We start from the raw sequence: 20078 nt of genomic DNA on the forward strand, positions 1-20078 counted from the left end.
TATCAATAGCACCCACTCTGCTTTCCAAAAATTGTGGAGTTGGTTCAAAACTTTTGCCATATTCTTCACCAGTGGCTGGTACATGGCATCCTCTGGGCTTTCCATCCCAGTATCTCACAAGACCAGTCTCGTTGCCCCTTTTTCTCTTACCTCCAGGGTCTGAGGTAATGAGGTCCAGGGAGCCAGGCCTGCTAGGGAATTGGTTAAAGATCCTTGAAGTGGTCTCAGTGGATACCTTGGGCAATTGCATAAAAATCATGGATTTAAACATCCATCCTCCAGTCACTCTGCGTTCATGGCCTTTATTTTTAGCCTTGGCATGTGAGGAGTTTATATAGTAGCCAGGTGTTTGATGCTGAGTGTAGAGCCAAGAAAATATCCCAGAAGGCTCAGCCCGAGTTTTGGAGAGAGAAAGGATAGAAGGGACTTTGTCTACCAAAAGGCTGCTGAGTGCACCTGCTAAAGATGGTAAATGCTGCAATCAGGTCTTGCTGGCTTCATGGGATCCCAGGTCTGATCTTAGCACCAGCTCAGAAAGTAGACAACAGCTTTCTCACATTAGTCAATTCCCTTGGTTTCTTGCCCAGAGACTTGCCTCCTATATGGTAACAGCAAGAATATTGATGAGACCCAGAGAATTAAGCAAGTTAGGTGGGCAAAATTGCCATGCAGGCATGAAACGAGCTCAGTTGTTAAAGGTTCAACATCTACCCCTAGTCTCAGACACAAGTTAGTAGAACAGGATTTATTTCCAAGAAACAAGGAGATGGATAGGAAGTAGTCTGACTCTTTGGGAAAAAGCTTTTCTGTGACATAAAATATATTTCCCTGAGTGATCACAAAGTGTGGTCTATTATAATAGAATTAGAACAGTCATTCAACTTGCTCAAGTCTCTTCAGAAAGTAGTCTTAAAGCAAAACAACTTGAGGGCAGAAACGCCATGGATTAAGTCTATCCTGCTGAACCCACCGTATCCTGGACAGCTGCCTTAGGTGAGGAATAATGAAGTCCTTACCAAAACTGCTAATGGGTTCTGCGAGGATTTTAAATGAGAGGAACTTAGAATAATTATCATACTAAGAACTCTGGCAAACTGGCTAAAGGTGATCTTTTCCAAGCAAATATCTCCTGGCATCATTATTCTGAATTTTATTTTATTTCCAAGTCCCCTTCTCTAACCTATCCTCATTATTCTCTCTGATTCCTGTTCTGCTCTACCTCCTTACAATCTGAAGCACAAGTTCCAATCCCAAAGAAAGTCTGTCTTGAGTTTATAGGAAACAAAGATGTGATCCAGACATTTAACATTTCTCTATATCTTTCTAATTTAACCTCCACCCGTTTCAGGCTGCCTTAACTTAAATAATTGCTGGGGTTTGTTAACCAAAATTTTTCCAACTTTTCAGTATGTGCCTTGGAGCTATAGAGATCTAAGTTTGAATTCCAACTCCGGCACTGACTGGCTGCATGATTCTAGGGATATTATAAAATTCTCCAAGCCTCTCTTTCCTCATTTACAAATTGAGACAATAATACTAACTTGCAAATTTTTTCTAAAGTCTAAGTGTGATGATTTTTGGAATGTCCCTAACACAGAGCCTGGCAAATTGTAGCTGTTCTTCAGTAATTCTATTTCTTTCTTCTTCACCATCCTATTTCATTTTAATGTCAAAAATATTTTCCGCTTTAGGTTCATTTTGACATTAAAATGAAATAGGGTGGTGAAGAAGAAAGAAATAGAATTACTGAAGAGTATCTACTATTTCCCAGGCTCTCTGATTTTTTTATAATAGTAATTATAGAACATGGATGTTTTAATGAATTTCATAGTGCAAAGAAAACACTGAACAATTAGAGACTATTACATCAATACAATAAAACGTGATTCTACAGAACACATAAAAATTATATTGTTAACCCAATATGTAGCTTGTCTGTCCCTGACAGGTAAGTTTACCACAGCTCTTCTGAATTCACTTTGATGTGTAATGTGGTAACCACTGATCACGGCCACAGCAGAAGCTGAGGAGCACGGTGTGAGAGCCTATACAATCTTCAAGTGGACAGTGAGTTAATGGCCCGGACTATTAATGCCACCGTTATTGGAGTGAGAAAGTGTCTGTGTATATCTTTATGTGTGTTTCTCCAATCAGTTTATTTATTTATTCAGCTAAAGAATCAGCAATGCTTTTAAAGGCCTGTTAAGCTAGCTCTGCTACTTGACACTGAATTATTATCTATATGGCAAGAAAGAGTAATCATTGTTTATATCCTGAAGTCTAGAGAAAAATCAAATATTCGTTCAAATCCTATTTTTGTCTTTACTATTTGTCTGATCTTAGAAATCTAAATAATTTTCTCTAAGCTGCTGTTTTCTTATCTACAGCATAATATTATCAATAGAATATTCATAGGTTTTTTAAGGAGATAAAACCTGCACCAAGTTACTATTAGTTAGCTAAATAAAAAATAACTTATTCATGCAAAAAAAACATTCTTGGCATCTGCTATGTACTGGGACATGTTCTAAATACTGGATTAACAGAGGTAAACAAAGAAAAGCCCCTACCCTCTTTGAGCTCATATTCTAGTGATATTAATTGAGAGTAGAAGATCACTGCTCTGGAAGTCAGGAGGCCTAAATTGGCATATGACCTCTGCCCAGTGACAAGACTCTCCTGAGCCTTCATTTCTTCCTCTGTAGAAGACTGGGCCTTTCCAGCATCACTGCCCTGTGTTCAGTGGGCTCTCCTGGACATGACCTTGTGGTTGGGGATGTGGCCATTGTTGATGGTGCTTTAGCCTCTCCTGCCACTTAGGTCCATAGCAGTTGGATTCCTGGACTTCTGGGGAATTCTGGTTGCTGATTGACAGGAGGATCAGGGCTTTGATGTCTTACTCTAGCAGTCAGAAATAGCTTCACAGGTCATCATTCACATACTCTCCACCTCTCTCTGTAATTCTGTAAGCTAAGCAGCATTTATGAGCTACTTGGACAAGGCTAAGCTTCTATGTCAGGAAGACCAGAGGAGAAGGTGAGTGAAGGGCTGGTCTATCTAGAATTAGGGCTTGTATGTGCCTGGAGAAGTTAATCAAAAACAAAAAAGAGAAAGAAAGAAAAAAACTAAAACTATAACAAAGAAAGCACAGTAAGATAAAGGAAAAGAAAAGAAGGTGAAATAAAAGTTAGAATATTAGTGAGAGGCCTGGTAGAAAAAAGGCACGTGAGGATTTTTTTTTTTCAGTAAAAGATCTATTTGTAAGAGGCAGACAAAGTTAAACAGGGCCAAGAGGAATAATGAGGAAACTCTCACTTCTTAGTCTGAAGGAGCAGAGAGCAAGGACTACAACACAAGGAGTATGCTGCTATAAGAGAAAAGTCCCCAACAACAGCTGTGGCCTTCAGTGGCAGAACACAGCCACTGCCAACCCACAGTGCCAGCAGAGGGAGCCTGAATTCTCCCTCCTCCCACACCTTATTTATTTTATTTTTTTAGTAGAGACTGGGTTTCACTGTGTTAGCCAGGATGGTCTCAACCTCCTGACCTCATGATCCGCCCGCCTCGGCCTTCCAAAGTGCTGAGATAACAGGTGTGAGCCACTGCACCCGGCCCCTGGGTGCATCCCATTGGGTGAGACTAGTAAAAACTCCAGTGGCTAAGAAGACCTGGTTGATACAGAAGTCAGAAAAGAGCAAAAAGGGTGGAGCAGCTCATTTAGAATCTCCAGCTCACTCAGTTTGGCTCATCACTTCACAATTCCATGTCTTTGTTTCTTATTGAAACTATTAGACTAATTTCCTCAAAAAGATATTGAGAGGAAGTCAAGGACCAGAAAGAAATAACCACTAGAAAGAGCTGCACAGTTCTAGGTATACTTGATTCTATTTTTTTCTTTAATTTCAACCAGGTGCAATCACCAGTGTTGCCTCAATTTACTTCAGGATTTTGGAGGGCACCCACCTTCCCCCTTGTCTCCTCACACAATGACCCTGGGATCCCTGGGAAACAGCAGCAGTAGCGTTTCTGCTACCTTCCTGCTGAGTGGCATCCCTGGGCTGGAGCCCATGCATATCTGGATCTCCATCCCACTGTGCTTCATGTACCTGGTTTCCATCCTGGGCAACTGCACAATTCTTTTTATCATTAAAACAGAGCGCTCACTTCATGAACCTATGTATCTCTTCCTGTCCATGCTGGCTCTGATTGACCTGGGTCTGTCCCTTTGCACTCTCCCTACAGTCCTGGGCATCTTTTGGGTTGGGGCACGAGAAATTAGCCATGATGCCTGCTTTGCTCAGCTCTTTTTCATTCACTGCTTCTCCTTCCTCGAGTCCTCTGTGCTACTGTCAATGGCCTTTGACCGCTTTGTGGCTATCTGCCACCCCTTGCACTATGCTTCCATTCTCACCAACACAGTCATTGGCAGGATTGGCCTGGTCTCTCTGGGTCGTAGTGTAGCACTCATTTTTCCACTGCCTTTTATGCTCAAAAGATTCCCCTATTGTGGCTCCCCAGTTCTCTCACATTCTTATTGTCTCCACCAAGAAGTGATGAAATTGGCCTGTGTCGACATGAAGGCCAACAGCATCTACGGCATGTTTGTCATCTTCTCTACAGTGGGTATAGACTCACTGCTCATCCTCTTCTCTTATGCTCTGATCCTGCGCACCGTGCTGTCCATCGCCTCCAGGGCTGAGAGATTCAAGGCTCTTAACACCTGTGTTTCCCACATCTGTGCTGTGCTGCTCTTCTACACTCCCATGATTGGCCTCTCTGTCATCCATCGCTTTGGAAAGCAGGCACCCCACCTGGTCCAGGTGGTCATGGGTTTCATGTATCTTCTCTTTCCTCCCGTGATGAATCCCATTGTCTACAGTGTGAAGACCAAACAGATCCGGGATCGAGTGACGCATGCCTTTTGTTACTAACTGTGTCTAGTGTTAGAGCCACTGTCTCCTGAAACGTGACCTTGTTTGCCTATCCTTTATAATTTCTAACATGCGTAAAATAAAGGAGACATTTACTTACTCAACAAATATGTACAGGGATAAGTCACAGTCTTTACAGAACCCTCACTCTGTTGTGGCAAGGGCAGGGGGGATAAAATGTAATATGATGTAAATTTTATTTTCTAAAAATAGCCACAGGAATAATTCTTTTTTTTTTGTATTTTTTTATTGTTATTATTATTATTATTATACTTTAGGCTCTATGGTACATGTGCGCAACGTGCAGGTAAGTTACATATGTATACATGTGCCATGCTGGTGCGCTGCACCCACCAACTCGTCATCTAGCATTAGGTATATCTCCCAATGCTATCCCTCCCCCCTCCCCCCACCCCACAACAGTCCCCGAAGTGTGATGTTCCCCTTCCTGTGACCAGGTGTTCTCATTGTTCAATTCCCATCTATGAGTGAGAATATGCGGTGTTTGGTTTTTTGTCCTTGCGATAGTTTACTGAGAATGATGATTTCCAATTTCATCCATGTCCCTACAAAGGACATGAACTCATCATTTTTCTAATCCCACATTCTCTTCCAGGAACTTGCTACTCCTCATAAAGAGATAGGGTCTATTTCTTCTCCCCTTGAAACTGGATAGAATTTGTAAATGCCTCATGAATTGAATATTGTGGAAATAGCCCATGTATCTTCTCTCTCTCTCTCTCTGTCTCTCCCACCTCCATTCCACCACTATTTCTGTCTGTTTCACTCAATGCTTGTTTTTGAAACCCAGCCCCTATACTAAGAGGAAGCCCAGGTGACGTGGAGAGGGCCCATGTAGGTGTTCCATCCAATAGGCTCAGCCAAGGTCTCACTCAGCTAAGGCTGAGACCTTAGCTGAGTCAGTGTTAACCACCAGTGAGTAGAGAATCCTCAGATAATTCCATTCCCCAACCTTCCAGCCTCTCCAATTGGCATCTGGTAAAGCAATCAATTGTTCTCTGACTCAGCCAAAATTGCAGGTTTGTAAATAAAATAAATATTTTTAAGACACTAAATTTTGGGAAGATTCGTTATACAATCACATGTTAATTGTATTCTTCAAAGTAAAAAGAAATTGGTTTGGGAGTTATCTTCCCCTAGCTGGGGGAAGGGAGCATCAGAGAAATTTTCCCTGAGTTGACACAGTAATAGCCTTAAGGGAAATGTAGGCATTAGGCAGTCAAAAACTGTAAGAGGAAGGAGACAAAAATATGTTCCAGTCCCAAGGAACAGCATGTGCAAAGCTGAAGCAGAAGTGAGAGAGAGGACAGTGTATTCTGAGAATTATCTGAAGTGTTGTTTTTGTTGCCATTTTTATTCTCTACAATGTCAGGAAGGTTTAAGAAAAATGAGGTGAAGTGGAAACAGATTGAGGTACTGACTGTATCAGAAAGAGATTATAAGCCGAGGAACCAAGGATAGTTTGTTATGCCCTTTTATATGTTGTATTGTTATTGTACCCCCAAGACATTCTAGATAAAAGTTATATTTTGAGTAATACATGTCAATATAGTATTTGCAGTTTGGGCTTGGCGGTAACTGTGAGGAAAGCAAGCTTGAATATGATATTGCCAAGGGGAGCTTTGAACATCTAGAGAGAAGCATGAGAATGTCATGTTCCTGCATGGTTTTAGTGCAGATTAAGAAAGGGTGTGGCTGAACACAATGTTTCCTACTATGAAGTGTATGTGGAGCCAGTTCTCACCTGAGGTTGGTCTCTTCCAAGGCAATCTAGTACACATGACATTTAACATTGGATATGCCTGTCCCTGCTCCCAACACCAGTGCCCCCTCCTGTTTGGCATGAGAACACTGTTTCTGCAATGATATTATCAACCCCAAAATAATCAAAAGGATCAGAACCTAGTTTGAAAGAGCTTATTTAGCCACAAAGTTGAGAATGACCATTTGAGTAACACAGACCCCAAAGGAATGGGGTCATTGCTCTGAAGCTGAAAAGTTAAGGATTTGCTTATGCACGTGGAAAGCAAATAAATTTAGGAGGACTACAACATTTTCCATACTAAGGCTGACTTGTGAGTTATAGTAATTTGAATAGTTACAGCTTGTTTTTTTTTCTTTTCCAATTTGAAAGAGTATATTTAACATTCTAGGCTAGACAACATGATAGTCCTGAGGTTTTTGTGTAAGAGAAGTAAGACGTAAGTTAATCTATGATGAAGATCAACAGTGGAATGGGAAAAGGCCTTCTCTAGCATCCTATAGTTTTTCACAACATTTTAAAAACAATGTAATTAAAGAAAAGGAAAATTACAATAAGAGGAACAAAGACTACAGCTGCCTAGGTTATAGCTGCCTGTTACGTAACTCAGATCCCATAATCACATTCTTTTAAGGCTCAATATTCCAACATCGTTCATTTTGAATCTCTTATTTTTACAATGTGTATATGTGAATTGTGTGTATTAACATGCAAAAGGCCTATGATTAGTTGTACACAGCAAATTGAATAAAATATGCCTGTGAGTGTCATGAGTGGTGTATGTCTTTTATGTTTGTATATACAGAAAACTTCAGAAAAAAAACCATTAAACCACTGAAAATTTTGAGGCATGTATACAGCTTCACAGCTGGATTCTCTCTGTGATGTGTACTTGTAATTTCAGTCCCTATAAAGGAGTAATGTTCTCTTATGTCTGATGATAAATTAAAAGTTATTCTGATATAGTAGCAAGTATACTAAATTTGGGGTCAGGTATAGAAAGTTCTACTTCCTCACTGTGTGACTTGGACAAATTATTTTATTTATCTGAGATCAATTTTATTTTAAAAAGAACTAAAAATGTCTACCCCACAAGGCCGTCTATGCAATTTACATATATCATATATGTAAAAGTTTCTAATATAATTCTTAGCATGTTGTTTTATTCACAATAAACTTTAGTTACTTTAATTCCTAACATAAAACACAAACATAATAACACAGACAAAAAACACAAAGAAGAATGTGTGTTAAATAAATGAGGGATCCCAGAAACCACCCTGAGGGGAAGGAGGGCCATAGGTGGATTTCTAGAGGGATACCCTTAGTTAAGGCTTAAAGTGCTTATAAGCAAAAGTTAGTTGGGTAAAAAAAAGTTGTTGAGTGTTCTCCTCTCTCTAGGCATACATTATAGGAATATAGTGGGCCAAAGGATAACAAAACCTGTTCTCTTGACTTACATTTTGGTGGTAGAGACAGACAACAGCACAGTAAATGATTAACTATTCCATACACTGCAAAGTACTCTGAAGGAAACATAGTGGGGTAATGGGTTGAGAGCGATTGAATGGGTGAGCAGGGAAGGCCTCTATAAAGAGGGGCTTTTCTGAACAAAGTTGTGAACAATATGATGGAGTTAGATATTTGAAAAATAAAAATTGAGGGAAGACATTGCAGAATGGCAGAACAAGTATAGCAGTCCTGAGGTAGAAATGAACCTGAGTGTTCTAGGAATAGCAAGAGGACCAGTGTGACTGGAGCGAAGTAAGCTGGAAGCTACATTAACTGGTGAATTGAAGATGGTTGAGAAAGAGGGGTGCTGGACAAGGCTGACATTTATGCATTTATTCATTATTCAACACTCACTGATCAATTTCTGTAAAAATTAATAGGAATAAATTGATGAACAAGACACATTTCCCACCCTCAAGGATTTGTCTAGTGGGGACGTCTGGCACATTTTGCAACTTTGGATGATCTACTAATTCCTGAAAGTCAGCTAGAAGGCATCCAGGTGAAATTAAGGAAAAATAGCATCCTAAGCAAAGCAAATATTCTGAGAAAAAGCTGAGAGATAACAAAGTCCATTATTTGCTGAAATCATTATTTGTCATTTCTTGATGACAAAGACCATTATAAATAATTCTTGTCAAGAATATTCAAGTGGTAAACTGAGAGAAGGAGGGTGTCTTAAAATGCAGTCAGTAATACCTAGAGATCAGAATTTGCAGTGACTGCAGGTTTCGTATTTATCCAACCAATATCTATTGAGTACCTCTGGCCTTTAGCAGAGAAGACAGCTATGTTTCAGGAGACACTACAGTTTTTACTTTAGGCCTGGCATGATTGTAGCAGGAGGAAAGGAACTGCCTGAAGGTGTGATTATATGTTTCAAATGGATATGATTGACATATTATAATTTTAGGACTCTGTCCTCAGGGAATGCTCAAGATTTTGAGCTTAGGAAATGAGCGTTTTTTTTTTTATTCCATGATGGTCACTCATGCATTTACAAATTGACCAATAGATATTAATTGGGCCCTTCTTTGTCCAACTATGTGCCAAGTACTAGAGGCACAGAAAAACTAAGATGTGCAGACATGTATCCTATGGAGTCTACAATTTGGCAGAGATGTAAGCAATCTTTAAACAATTAAAGGCTCATATTTATTTTAAATTATGGTGTAGATATCAGTGTATAAGAAAGGGAATAAAATTGAGGTATAAATTTGTTGTACTTGGAGCAAAAAGGTGTCAGCAAAGCTGAATACAGTACATCTAGCAATTTCCTGCTAAAGAAATAAATAGATAAAGAGAAGCTGAGGAAATGTATTTGTGGTAGGCAGAGTGCACCCTCTCCTAATGATTTCAACATTATAACCCCTGAAACTTGTAAATATATTACTTTACATGGAAAATGACACTTTGCAGACTGATTAACATTCAAAATCTTAACACAGGCAGAATATCCAAGATTATCCAGGGGAACCCAATCTAATTATATGAATCCTTAGAAATAGAGACTCCTTACTGGCCATGGTCAGAGATGCGACTATAGAATAAAGTCACAGGAAGATGCAATGTTTCTGGCTTTGAAGATGAAAGAGGGGATCTATGAGGCAAGAATTATGGGTTACCTCTAGAAGCCAGAAAATGCACGAAAACAGATTTTCCTCTGTGTCTCCAGAAAGGAATGTACGCTTGCTAACATCTTGATTTTAGCTCAATGAAACCCATGTCAGAACTCCAGCTTACAGAATTATAAAACAATACATTTGTATTGTTTTAAGCCACTAAGATTTTAATAATTTGTTATGCAGAAATAGAAAATGAATGCAGTTTTTCTGACCAAAAAAATACACCAAAAACAGAGGTTTGGATATAAGTAACATGATGTCTTTATGTTACTCTGTTGAAGTGTAAGAGAGTGTTGACAAAGAATGCAGTAGAGAAAAGCAGGTACTGAATGATGGAAAAGGCCTTGTGCATATACAGAGCCTTGCCATTACCTTGTAAGTTACCGCACAGCTACTGAAGCATTTTAGCTGTGGTTAAATTTACATTTTATAAAGATCTTTCAAATAGCTATGACCGGAGAACCCAGGGGAAGTTTTAAATGTGAACTAAAATAACAGCAGTGGAAAATCATGGGTAAAGAAGCGTATTAGAGAGACTTTAGCAAGAGAGGACCTTCACAGTTTGATAACCAAACTTTGTTTAAAATATGTATTTACTTCCATGTCTATTTCCAAGGATCATTGTCTAAGGGGGCCATGACTACTTTCCCAGTCATGACAGATAAGCAGCATCCCAGTTTCCTTTTTCAAATTCTCTGTAGTTGCCTGTTTTTCAATATTCAGTCACCTATGCCAAATCCTCAAGACAAAATTCAAACCCATCATTCAAGCCCCCAGTTCCTTTGAAAAGCTTTTCTTTTCTGCTTACAACACTCTTACCTCAGAACCCCGGAGAGATTGCCATGTCAATCTTAATGGTTTGCCCCCCTTCAAATTGTATTTTCAACTGTATACTCAATCTTTTGATTTTTCCATCAAATATTTCCTCTGTACATGAGAAAAAAAAGTTTAAAATATAAATTTTAGTGAAAAATATTGTGGTACCAAATGCCGTGTCCTGCAGGAATCAATTTTTAAAAACATATTAGAGGGGCTGATTTTTTTTTTAAGGTAGAGGGAAAGACTAAATCACAGAAAAAAACTAAACAGCAAAATCATAGGGGGTTTTAAATTATCTTTTAATCACTTAGTTAAATTTGTGAGTTTTCCATAAATTACATGTTGGTTTTATAGCAGAAAAATAACAACAGCAGCTAAATGATCTTGTTCTCTCCCTGCCTATTCTGAGTCATCACTTCACAGCAGGATTATTGTGCTTTCTCCTGTTAATCTTCCTTCCTCATCTCTCCCAAATTCAACCCATTTTGCTCATGTTTACAGGCACACTCTTCTTAAAATGAAATTTATCATGTAGAGATGAAATTGGCATTTCAATACCTCCTGAATTTAGGCTTTTCAAAGCTTTTTTCAGGTGCTCCAAAATCTGGTTCACTTATTTTATCCAAAATATCACTTGCTATCTGTTAAATTACACTTTCTATTGTAATCAGATCAGCTTCTTCACAGCTATTTTACCTTTCCTTGACAGTATGAGATTAGACTTTGTATATAATCTGTATTTTTAATAGATACTAACTGAATGATAATCTCAATCTGCCCAAATTGTATTCATTCTTTATGGGTTGACTCAAATCCAGCTGCTCCATCACAGAAGTGTTTTCCTGCAACTTCCCTTAAAATGTTAATTAAACCTCTGTATCTTATATACCTCTTGATTATTTTTTTCTATCCTGTTCAGTTATATTCTCAACTTTATTATAAATTCTGCATTACATAGCTTTTCACTTCCATCATCCAGTCCTTCATTAGTGACTTCTATGGCATTAAGCACATAGCAAATGACAGTAAATGCCTACTGGTTAATAATTTATTACCTAATTGTTCAAGTTCTTATCTCCCACATACATTAAGCAACTTCCCCAAGATCTTCTCCCGGATTTGTCGAGTCTTTACACAGCACACAATGGGGTTCATAAAGGGAGGCACCAACAAGAACATATCTGCAATAAGGATCACAACAAGAGGGCTTTTGTGCTTGGCAAAGCGATGCATGGCAGCCAGGGTGATGATGGGCACATAGAAGGTGAGCACAGCACAGATGTGGGAGACACAGGTATTTAGAGCCTTAAGCCTCTCTGCCAAAGATGCAATACTGAGTATAGTCTTCAAGATCAGCACATAAGACAAAACAATCAGTGCCAAGTCCAGCATAGTACAGAGAGCAACGAAGAAGCCATAGATGACATTGGTCTTGTTGTCAGAGCAGGCCAGCTTCATGGTATCCTGATGAAGACAGTATGAGTGAGAAAGAAGATTCTTTTGACAATATTTTAATCTCCTTAGGGTGAAGGGAAATGGAATCACTAAGAGAATGCTTCTAATGGCTGAAATAAGTCCCATTTTAGCAACCCTGTTGCTAGTGAGGATAGAACTGTATCTTAAGGGATTGTGAATGGCAAGAAAGCGGTCCAAAGACATAATTAGAAGTACTGAGGATTCCATGACAGTGAATCCATGAATGAAGAATTCTTGAGCAAAGCAGGCATTAGGTGAAATTCCCATGGCATTGAACAAGAAGATCCTCAACATGGTAAGAAGGGAGGAGAGGGACAGGCCCATGTCAGAGACAGCCAACATGGCAAGGAAATAATACATGGGCTCATGAAGTGAGGGCTCTGTCTTTACGATAAAGAGAATGGTGCAGTTGCCCATGATGGCAACCAGGTACATGAGGCAAATGGGGATGGAGAACCAAATGTGGGCATGTTCCAGTCCTGGGATCCCAATCAGAAGGAAAAGTTTGACTTCGGAATTATTGAGAACAGACATAATGAGGGAGATATGAGCTCGTTAGCCGGATCTGAAACCATATAAATGAAAAGCAGTCATGCTTTTGGCTAAAACTCAGTTTTGTGGGGATAAGGCGTTCATTCCTATACTATACTCAAAAGCATATTTGGCTGCTAATCAACTGCACTCTTCAAACTTTACCAGAAGTCCTTAAACAAGTTCATATTCTCCAGCATGGTAAATTCACTTCTAACAACTTGTCCTAAGTTGGTGACTTTTTAGGAATTTTTTTTTTTTTTTTTTTAGAGAGAGTTTTGTTCTTATTGCCCAGGCTGGAGTGCAATGGTGCGATCTCAGCTCACTGCAACCTCCACCTCCCGGGTTCAAGTGATTCTCCTGCCTCAGCCTCCCAAGTAGCTGGGATTACAGGTGTGCACCACCACCAGCACGCCTAGCTAATTTTTGTATTCCTAGTAGAGATGGGTTTTCCCCATGTTGGCCAGGCTGGTCTTGAACTCCTGACCTCGGGTGATCCACCTGCCTTGGCCTCCCAAAGTGCTGGGATTACAGGTGTGAACCACTGCACCTGGCCCTACTTTTTAAGATGTTTAACCAAATATATAAAACATATCAAAATGGAGCTGCTTTGAATCAGTAAAAAGATGCTTAGAATCTTTTCCACTCCTTTTTCCATACAGTCTTCAGCAGTACCCATGTTGGCTTTAAAATAAAATCTCTGAGCTGTATGTAGAAAGTTTGAAAGAAATAGTCTAAGAAAATAATCAGATCACTGCAAGTATTTGGAAAACATTAAATCATTAGATGTTATAAACACATTTATAGACTAATTTACCTCTTATGAGGTAGGTACTTATGCACATTTTATACATGAGTAAATATACATGTTACATCAAGTGTTATATAAAAATAAACAATGATTTCTGTTCAAACACATTTGCCCTTTCATTTGATTTTAAATTATTTAACTTATTTGGGCATTATTTTAAATCTGTAAAATGAATACAATCTTGGTAGGTTTTGATATTTATAGGTATTTATGAAGTTCTTAACAGAGATCTAGGTTCACAAACCACAAACAAGTATCTGTAAATATTAGCATTGATTACACAGTAGTTTCCAATAGAGCATGCTGGAGAAATGGAGCAGTGGATAAATACTTTGGAGTTATGTATTCTTATTTCTTCATGTACACATTCATGTATTAAATGTGACACTTCCTAGTTTAAACACTTATGGTTCACACTTCAGGCTATCATTTTATTTCAAGAAACAATCTGAAGCTATACAGTAGTATTGTGTTCATGTTAATCTTATCCATCTTGATTGGATTATTTTATCTCATATCTCTGTATTTAATTAGTCATAGAAATTAGTCAAATAAATGCATACAAATAAATGCTAAATGAAAAAATTCCAAACCACCCAATTTCTGTTTGAAGTGAAGCATTAAACTTTTGCCTACATAATAAACTGAACCTGATTTTATTTTAGAGTCTCTTTTAAAAACCATACAAGTTTACTTTCAGAAGTAAAATATGCAATCTTGCAACTTATCATCAAGTTTTTGGCCTTCAAGATAAACAGGTCAAAATTGGTAAAACTATCAGAGAAACACAAATCTCTAAGATAATCATCATAAACTCCCCCTATATTTAATAAGCTTCCTTAGTAAATGCATAAATTAAAATTATGAAATTAATAATTTTAATTAAAAATAACAAAAATACAAAAGGTGAAGGTAGAGCCAATGGAAGGCTAGAGAGAAGACAAGCTATCCTCACTCCAGAATTTTTTAAACTTCAACTTACAAGAGAAAAAAGTCATCAACCTTCAGTGGAAAACATAGGGGACACCGGAAATTGATTGAGCTCCTTTATATGGAAGCTTAACTGTGAATTCATATTGTATTTTGTGATTTTTTTAGAGGATAATAAAAAAAAGTACACAGTAAATAACAAGCAGCCTTGAGCCAATATATTTTACTTTTGCTAGGTACTATCTACTAAGAGACATTTTGGCAACTTGTGAATAGCTCTGCATCTTCCACATGGAAAAAGGCCTTGAACAGTTTGAGCATGACTCAATCTCCCACCATGGTAGTGAACCTAATGCAAAACCCAGGGTAAGTATATTGTGGAGATGGTAGCAGATTGTGAGATGTCATTAAAAGCATTCTCCTGTTATTTGTTGGACTGTGTTTTCTTAGCAAATTCAATTCTGATCCCTCGCCGGTAGTCATAAGATAAGTTCTCATCTGTAAAAGCACTTAACTCTTATTCCTTTTTATTTTCGTCTATTGCTGAGGGATATTGACTCAGGTATTTCAGGGAATGCATCTCTAGTGCATTTTTTATTATGGAAGATTCTGCAGTGTTTTATAACGTACTACTTTCATGTAACCCTACCCTACCAAACTCCATTACTACCATGCACATTGACTACTCCGTGTTAAAAAGTATAAAAAGGTTTTATTTATCCCCATGTATCTGTCTTCAACATGACATGTGGAATATAAAAGGCTCTCAGTAAATATGTAAAGAACGAATGTGAATGGAAGAAATATAAAATATGTAGAATCATTTCTTAGCACTTTCTCCCATTTTTTCCTCTGGCAACAACTAAGGGATATTGATGTCCATTCCTTTCACTCACATTTTAAGTGGTAAACTCATTCTTACACAGAGCATGCATTTGGATGTGGATGAACTTCAGAAGAGATATCTCATCAAGGCTGTTTATTCAGAAGTACTGACATGATAGGTGGTATCTGAAACCAAAGAGTAAATGAAATCATACAGTAAAAATGTACATAATACAAAATTTAAAACTCATAGAACCCGGAGGAGCAATAAGATTGTTGAGAGGATCTTACAAAGGAATATTCAGAGAGGTGGAATATATAGAGGTGGAATACACAGAGATGTGGAATATAGTAGATGCCAAAAGAAGAGAATGTTTCAAGGAAGGCAGTCCTCAGGTAAAATATTTCCAAGACCACTTAGAATTGCTATTCTTTAAGGCAAAAATCAGTTATCAAGCTAATGCACAAACAGCTTGGTATAAATCTCAGCGTGGCAATTAACCCTATGTGAATCTGGGAAAGTTGCTTAAGCAGATGTTTGCTCTTCTGTGAAATGTTGTAAACAACGGTACCTACCTCAGAGTTATGTTAGACTATCTGATAGTCTCTAACATAATGAAGATAATCAGTAAATACCAGAGAGGAATAACTACTTCAACAAAATTTTCCTAGCCATTTTCCTTCCAGACATCAAGTCCTAAATTGGACAAGAGTAATTTGTATTTTCTTAATTGACAATAAGGCTTGCCTTTATTTGTCATATTATTAAGTAAATAAGTCCCTACTGATATTAGGGTATTAGAAAAACACTCCAATATTTAATCTTCCTATTTAACCCTCAGACCATAATATATTCACTCTTCATGCATGCACACACTGAAGCCACCTACTCTTCCTCCCCATAGACATGTATTTACATATAAGCTATTTAACAAACCTTGGATTTAGGTTTCCAGAAGGATTTACAGCTCCTTAAACTTATCAGAACCAGTTGCTCAGTAAGTTCCTGAAGGATAAAAGCAAGAATTCTCCACTTTCACCTCCACTTTATCTAGAGGTACATACTTCTCTTTTCCTCAGGTGACTAGACCCTTGAGAGTAATCAAGCTTACACAGAAAGGCTTAGGCCTGGGGCTGGTACATTAACTTTGTATTCATTGTACCTTAACAGGAACTAGAGGCAAATTGTGAGGCAAACTACAGGGAGACTACTCATCTGAAAGGTAAACAGTTGAAGCTGAAGAAGCTTGACACGTGGGATTTGTAGAGGTTGGGAAATATAGTTAAAATAACATGTTATCTATAATCAAAACAGTTTAGGTCCAATTCTAAGTCAAACCAATTAAACGTTCTTCATCTCAGCTTAATCATCCACAAAATGGAGATAGTAATATATAAGTATCAAATATTTATAAAAGCACTTTACAAACTATAAAATTGTTTATAATAATTCCACTTATTTGTATGATCCATTTTTGGCAAAAGATTAACATTGAAATAGATACAGTCTGTCATACTCTTTTAGATTTTTAAACCAGTGTCTCAAAATTACATGCCTCCCACATTATATATTGCATTCACTAGAACCATCTGAGGGATATCCTGTGTTTTATTCACATATTTCTATTTTGTATGTCAGTTCCATCATGGTTTAAATTAAATAATAATTATTTAAGGCCATGAAACAATATAAAAATGTGAAGACAATTTAAGTAAAAAAATGTATAAAATAAGGATATACATTTAACTGTTTTAAGTATTTCTTAAAGTATATTTCTAAGTTAAAAAGAAAAACTTTGGTTAAAATAATGGAAAGTCTTACATTAATAATAAAATAATTTTAATTAATACAATTTAATGGAATAATAATATAAAAGACATAACCTGGCTCAAATACAAAATACATATATCTGTGAATAAGAAATGAATAGAAATTTAAAACAATGAGCAGGGATAAGCCTACTCATTGCTAATTCTCATGTCTGGAGAAGACGATCAACTCCCATAAGATAAATGAGATTAAATATTCTCAATGTTAGGTCAAGTTATCTGAAGCAAATTGACTTATTAAATGTCACTGGGCTATTCTAGCAGATGCATTTGATACCCACCTTATTATCTTGGGACTTAACATTTTATTATAAGTTGCTGATTGGAAGAAAATATTTGCAAAAGACACAAGAATTCTTGAAACTCAATAAGAAAACAAACAACACAACTAAAAAGTGTGTCAAACAATAGCAAAGACATGAAACCAACCCAGGTGCCAACAGAAAGTTGGATAAAGAAAATGTGATACATGTACACCACGGAATACTACACAGCCATAAAAAAGAACAAAATCGTGTCCTCTAGAGCAACATGGATACATCTGGAAGCCATTATCCTAAGCAAATTAACACAGCAACAGAAAACCAAATACTGTGTTCTCACTTATAAGTGGGAGCTAAATACTAGGTACATATGGACATAAAAATGAGAATGATAGACACTAGGGAATGTAAGGAAGGAGGGAACAGTGGGACAAGGATTGAAAAACTACCTATTGTGTGCTATGGTCATCTGGGTGACAGATTTATCGGTACTCCAAACCTCAGCATCACACAATATACCTTTGTAACAAACCTGTACATCTACCCTTTGATTGCAAAATAAAAGTTGAAAAGAAAAAAATTTGTCAAAGATTTTAACAGAAACCTCAATGGAGAAGATAGATAGATGGCAAAATAAACATATGAAAGAATGTTGCAGATCATGTATCAGGGAAATGCAAATAAAAATAATAATAAGATACCACTACACACCTATCAGAATGACCAAACTTAAGAATGTTGACAACACCAAATTCTGGTGAGGATGTGGAGCAACAAGAGCTCTAATTCATCAATCATAGGAATGGAAAATGTCACAGTCATTTTAGAAGACAATTTTGCAGTTTCTTTATACAAGTTCTTACATACAATCCAGAAAATTTGTTCCTTAATATTTACCTAAAGGAGCTGAAAATGTATTTCTAGAGAAAACCCTAGACATAGACTTCTATAGCAGCTTTATTCACACTGGCCAAGACCTGGAAACATCCAAAATATCCTTCAGCAGGTGAATGAATAAACTGTGCTACATCCAGACAATGAGATAGCATTAATTGCCAAAAAGAAATGAGCTATCAACCCATGAATAGACATCCAGGGAATTTAAAAATTGAAATTTAAAAATTCCAAAATTTAAAAATTAAATTTTTTAAATTTAATTTTTTAAAATTTAAAATTTAATTTTTAATTAATTAAAAATTAATTTTTTAAATTTAATTTAAAAATTAAAATTTAATTTTTTAATTTAATTGAAAATTAAAATTTAATTTTTTAAATTTAAAATTTAAAAAATTTTTTAAATTTTTTTTAAATTTTAAATTTAATTTAAAAAATTTTTTAAATTTTAAATTTTTTAAATTTTAAATTTAAACATTTAAAAATTGAAAAAAGCTGATCTGAAAGACTACATATCATATGATTTCAAGTACATGTAATTCTGGAAAAGGAAAAATAATGAAGACATCAAAAAGTTCAGTGGTTTTCAGAAATTTGGAAGGAGAGTGGAGTACATTGGCAGAGCACAGAAGATTTTTAGGACAGTTAAACTACTCTGTATGAAACTATAACAAGTGGATATGCAGCATTATAAATTTTTACAAACCTACAAAATGTATAATACCAAGAAATAAAATATAGATATACAAATATATACATTCATTCATCAGGATCACATAATGACTTTTTGGAAACAAAAATATAATTTGTTAACATAAAATACAAAATAGTGCAATTTTTAATATTGATATAACTACTACTACTAACAATAGAAGGTTGTCCAGGCAGAATAAAATGTTCACTAATGGACACACAAAATTGCAGAGAGTAAAGAAAATAAGTAGTTAAATATAAACAAATAGGATCACAAAAATAATAATAGTAATGTTATATAAATGTTAAGTACATGTAGAGTTTAAAATGCATGCCAACAATTACACAAAGGGCAAAAGGAGATAAATGTATCTGAAATATCCTACATTTCTAACATTATCATATGTGTGTGTACTGTTGGTGCCTTGCCCAGATGTCCTTCACTAGAGTGACTCATCAGTGCCACAGATGCTGTGAATGTTGGCTAATAATGGCCTAAACCTGTTTCTATCCTATCCCATGAGAATTAACCCTGAGCTTACCGGGAGCTGCCTTACTTAGAAAAATATGTCCCACACCTTGGGGGAACCAGCGGCAAATGACTTACTGAATCTGAGATGCAAAAGGCTGTCCTCTTGCCTCAAGATTAGACAAATTCTGTGGTCCAACCTATGTTTTAGAGTTTCTCATGAGACCAGGCTGACATCATTCTCAAAGCAAAAACATTTCATTGCTTATCTCTCATCTACTGTCCTATTGCGCTTTCCTCATTCCCCTTACTTTGAGAGCATCCTTTTAGCAGATCATTGTCACAAAAATCTCCATCACAGATTCTGTTTCCAAAGAACCCACCTTAAGCCAGTTGATACCATAAAAGATTCTAGAAAATAGATTGCCAATAAGAAATTCTAGAGGTGGATTCATCGCTGTATGCGTCACAATAGGAACCACATCACTGGTTACAGATGAAATGTTGATGGTCCCTGACATGCTGTAGCAAGTTATTGTTAAAATTTTCATCTGAAGTGAACTGTAATAGTACCCAGAGGAAAGATAACTCACAAGATTTATTTATAAATAGAGCATTCTCTGTAAAGTGGATTCTCTTACTGGCTACTTTTGTGTGTGTAATGAGAAGAGTCTTGGAGGACTACT

The 20078-nt window shown here is 36.8% G+C and overlaps 2 protein-coding genes across 2 annotated transcripts; one reads left to right on the forward strand and one right to left on the reverse strand.

Annotated features, from left to right (window-relative positions):
- The first annotated feature begins 3986 nt into the window (after nucleotides 1–3986).
- Nucleotides 3987–4931, forward strand: LOC129007758 (olfactory receptor 51G2). Its single transcript, XM_054438975.2, has one exon. The coding sequence runs from the start codon at nucleotides 3987–3989 to the stop codon at nucleotides 4929–4931; it is 945 nt and encodes a 314-aa protein (XP_054294950.2).
- A 5636-nt stretch (nucleotides 4932–10567) lies between these two features.
- LOC129007759 (olfactory receptor 51A7) lies at nucleotides 10568–16242 on the reverse strand. Its single transcript, XM_054438976.2, has 2 exons — nucleotides 16181–16242; nucleotides 10568–12711 (listed from the first exon to the last, which is right to left on the reverse strand). Exon 2 carries the CDS (start codon nucleotides 12678–12680, stop codon nucleotides 11742–11744), a length of 939 nt encoding a protein of 312 aa, XP_054294951.2. The 5' UTR covers nucleotides 12681–12711; nucleotides 16181–16242; the 3' UTR covers nucleotides 10568–11741.
- Nucleotides 16243–20078: the final 3836 nt, after the last annotated feature.

The sequence above is a fragment of the Pongo pygmaeus genome, chromosome 9 (genome assembly GCF_028885625.2).
Source record: "Pongo pygmaeus isolate AG05252 chromosome 9, NHGRI_mPonPyg2-v2.0_pri, whole genome shotgun sequence".
NCBI classification, from domain to species: domain Eukaryota; kingdom Metazoa; phylum Chordata; class Mammalia; order Primates; family Hominidae; genus Pongo; species Pongo pygmaeus.

Coding starts and splice junctions, on each gene's coding strand:
- LOC129007759 (XM_054438976.2), bottom strand. CDS start 12,680: ATGTCTGTTCTCAATAATTCCGAAGTCAAACTTTTCCTTCTGATTGGG.
- LOC129007758 (XM_054438975.2), top strand. CDS start 3,987: ATGACCCTGGGATCCCTGGGAAACAGCAGCAGTAGCGTTTCTGCTACC.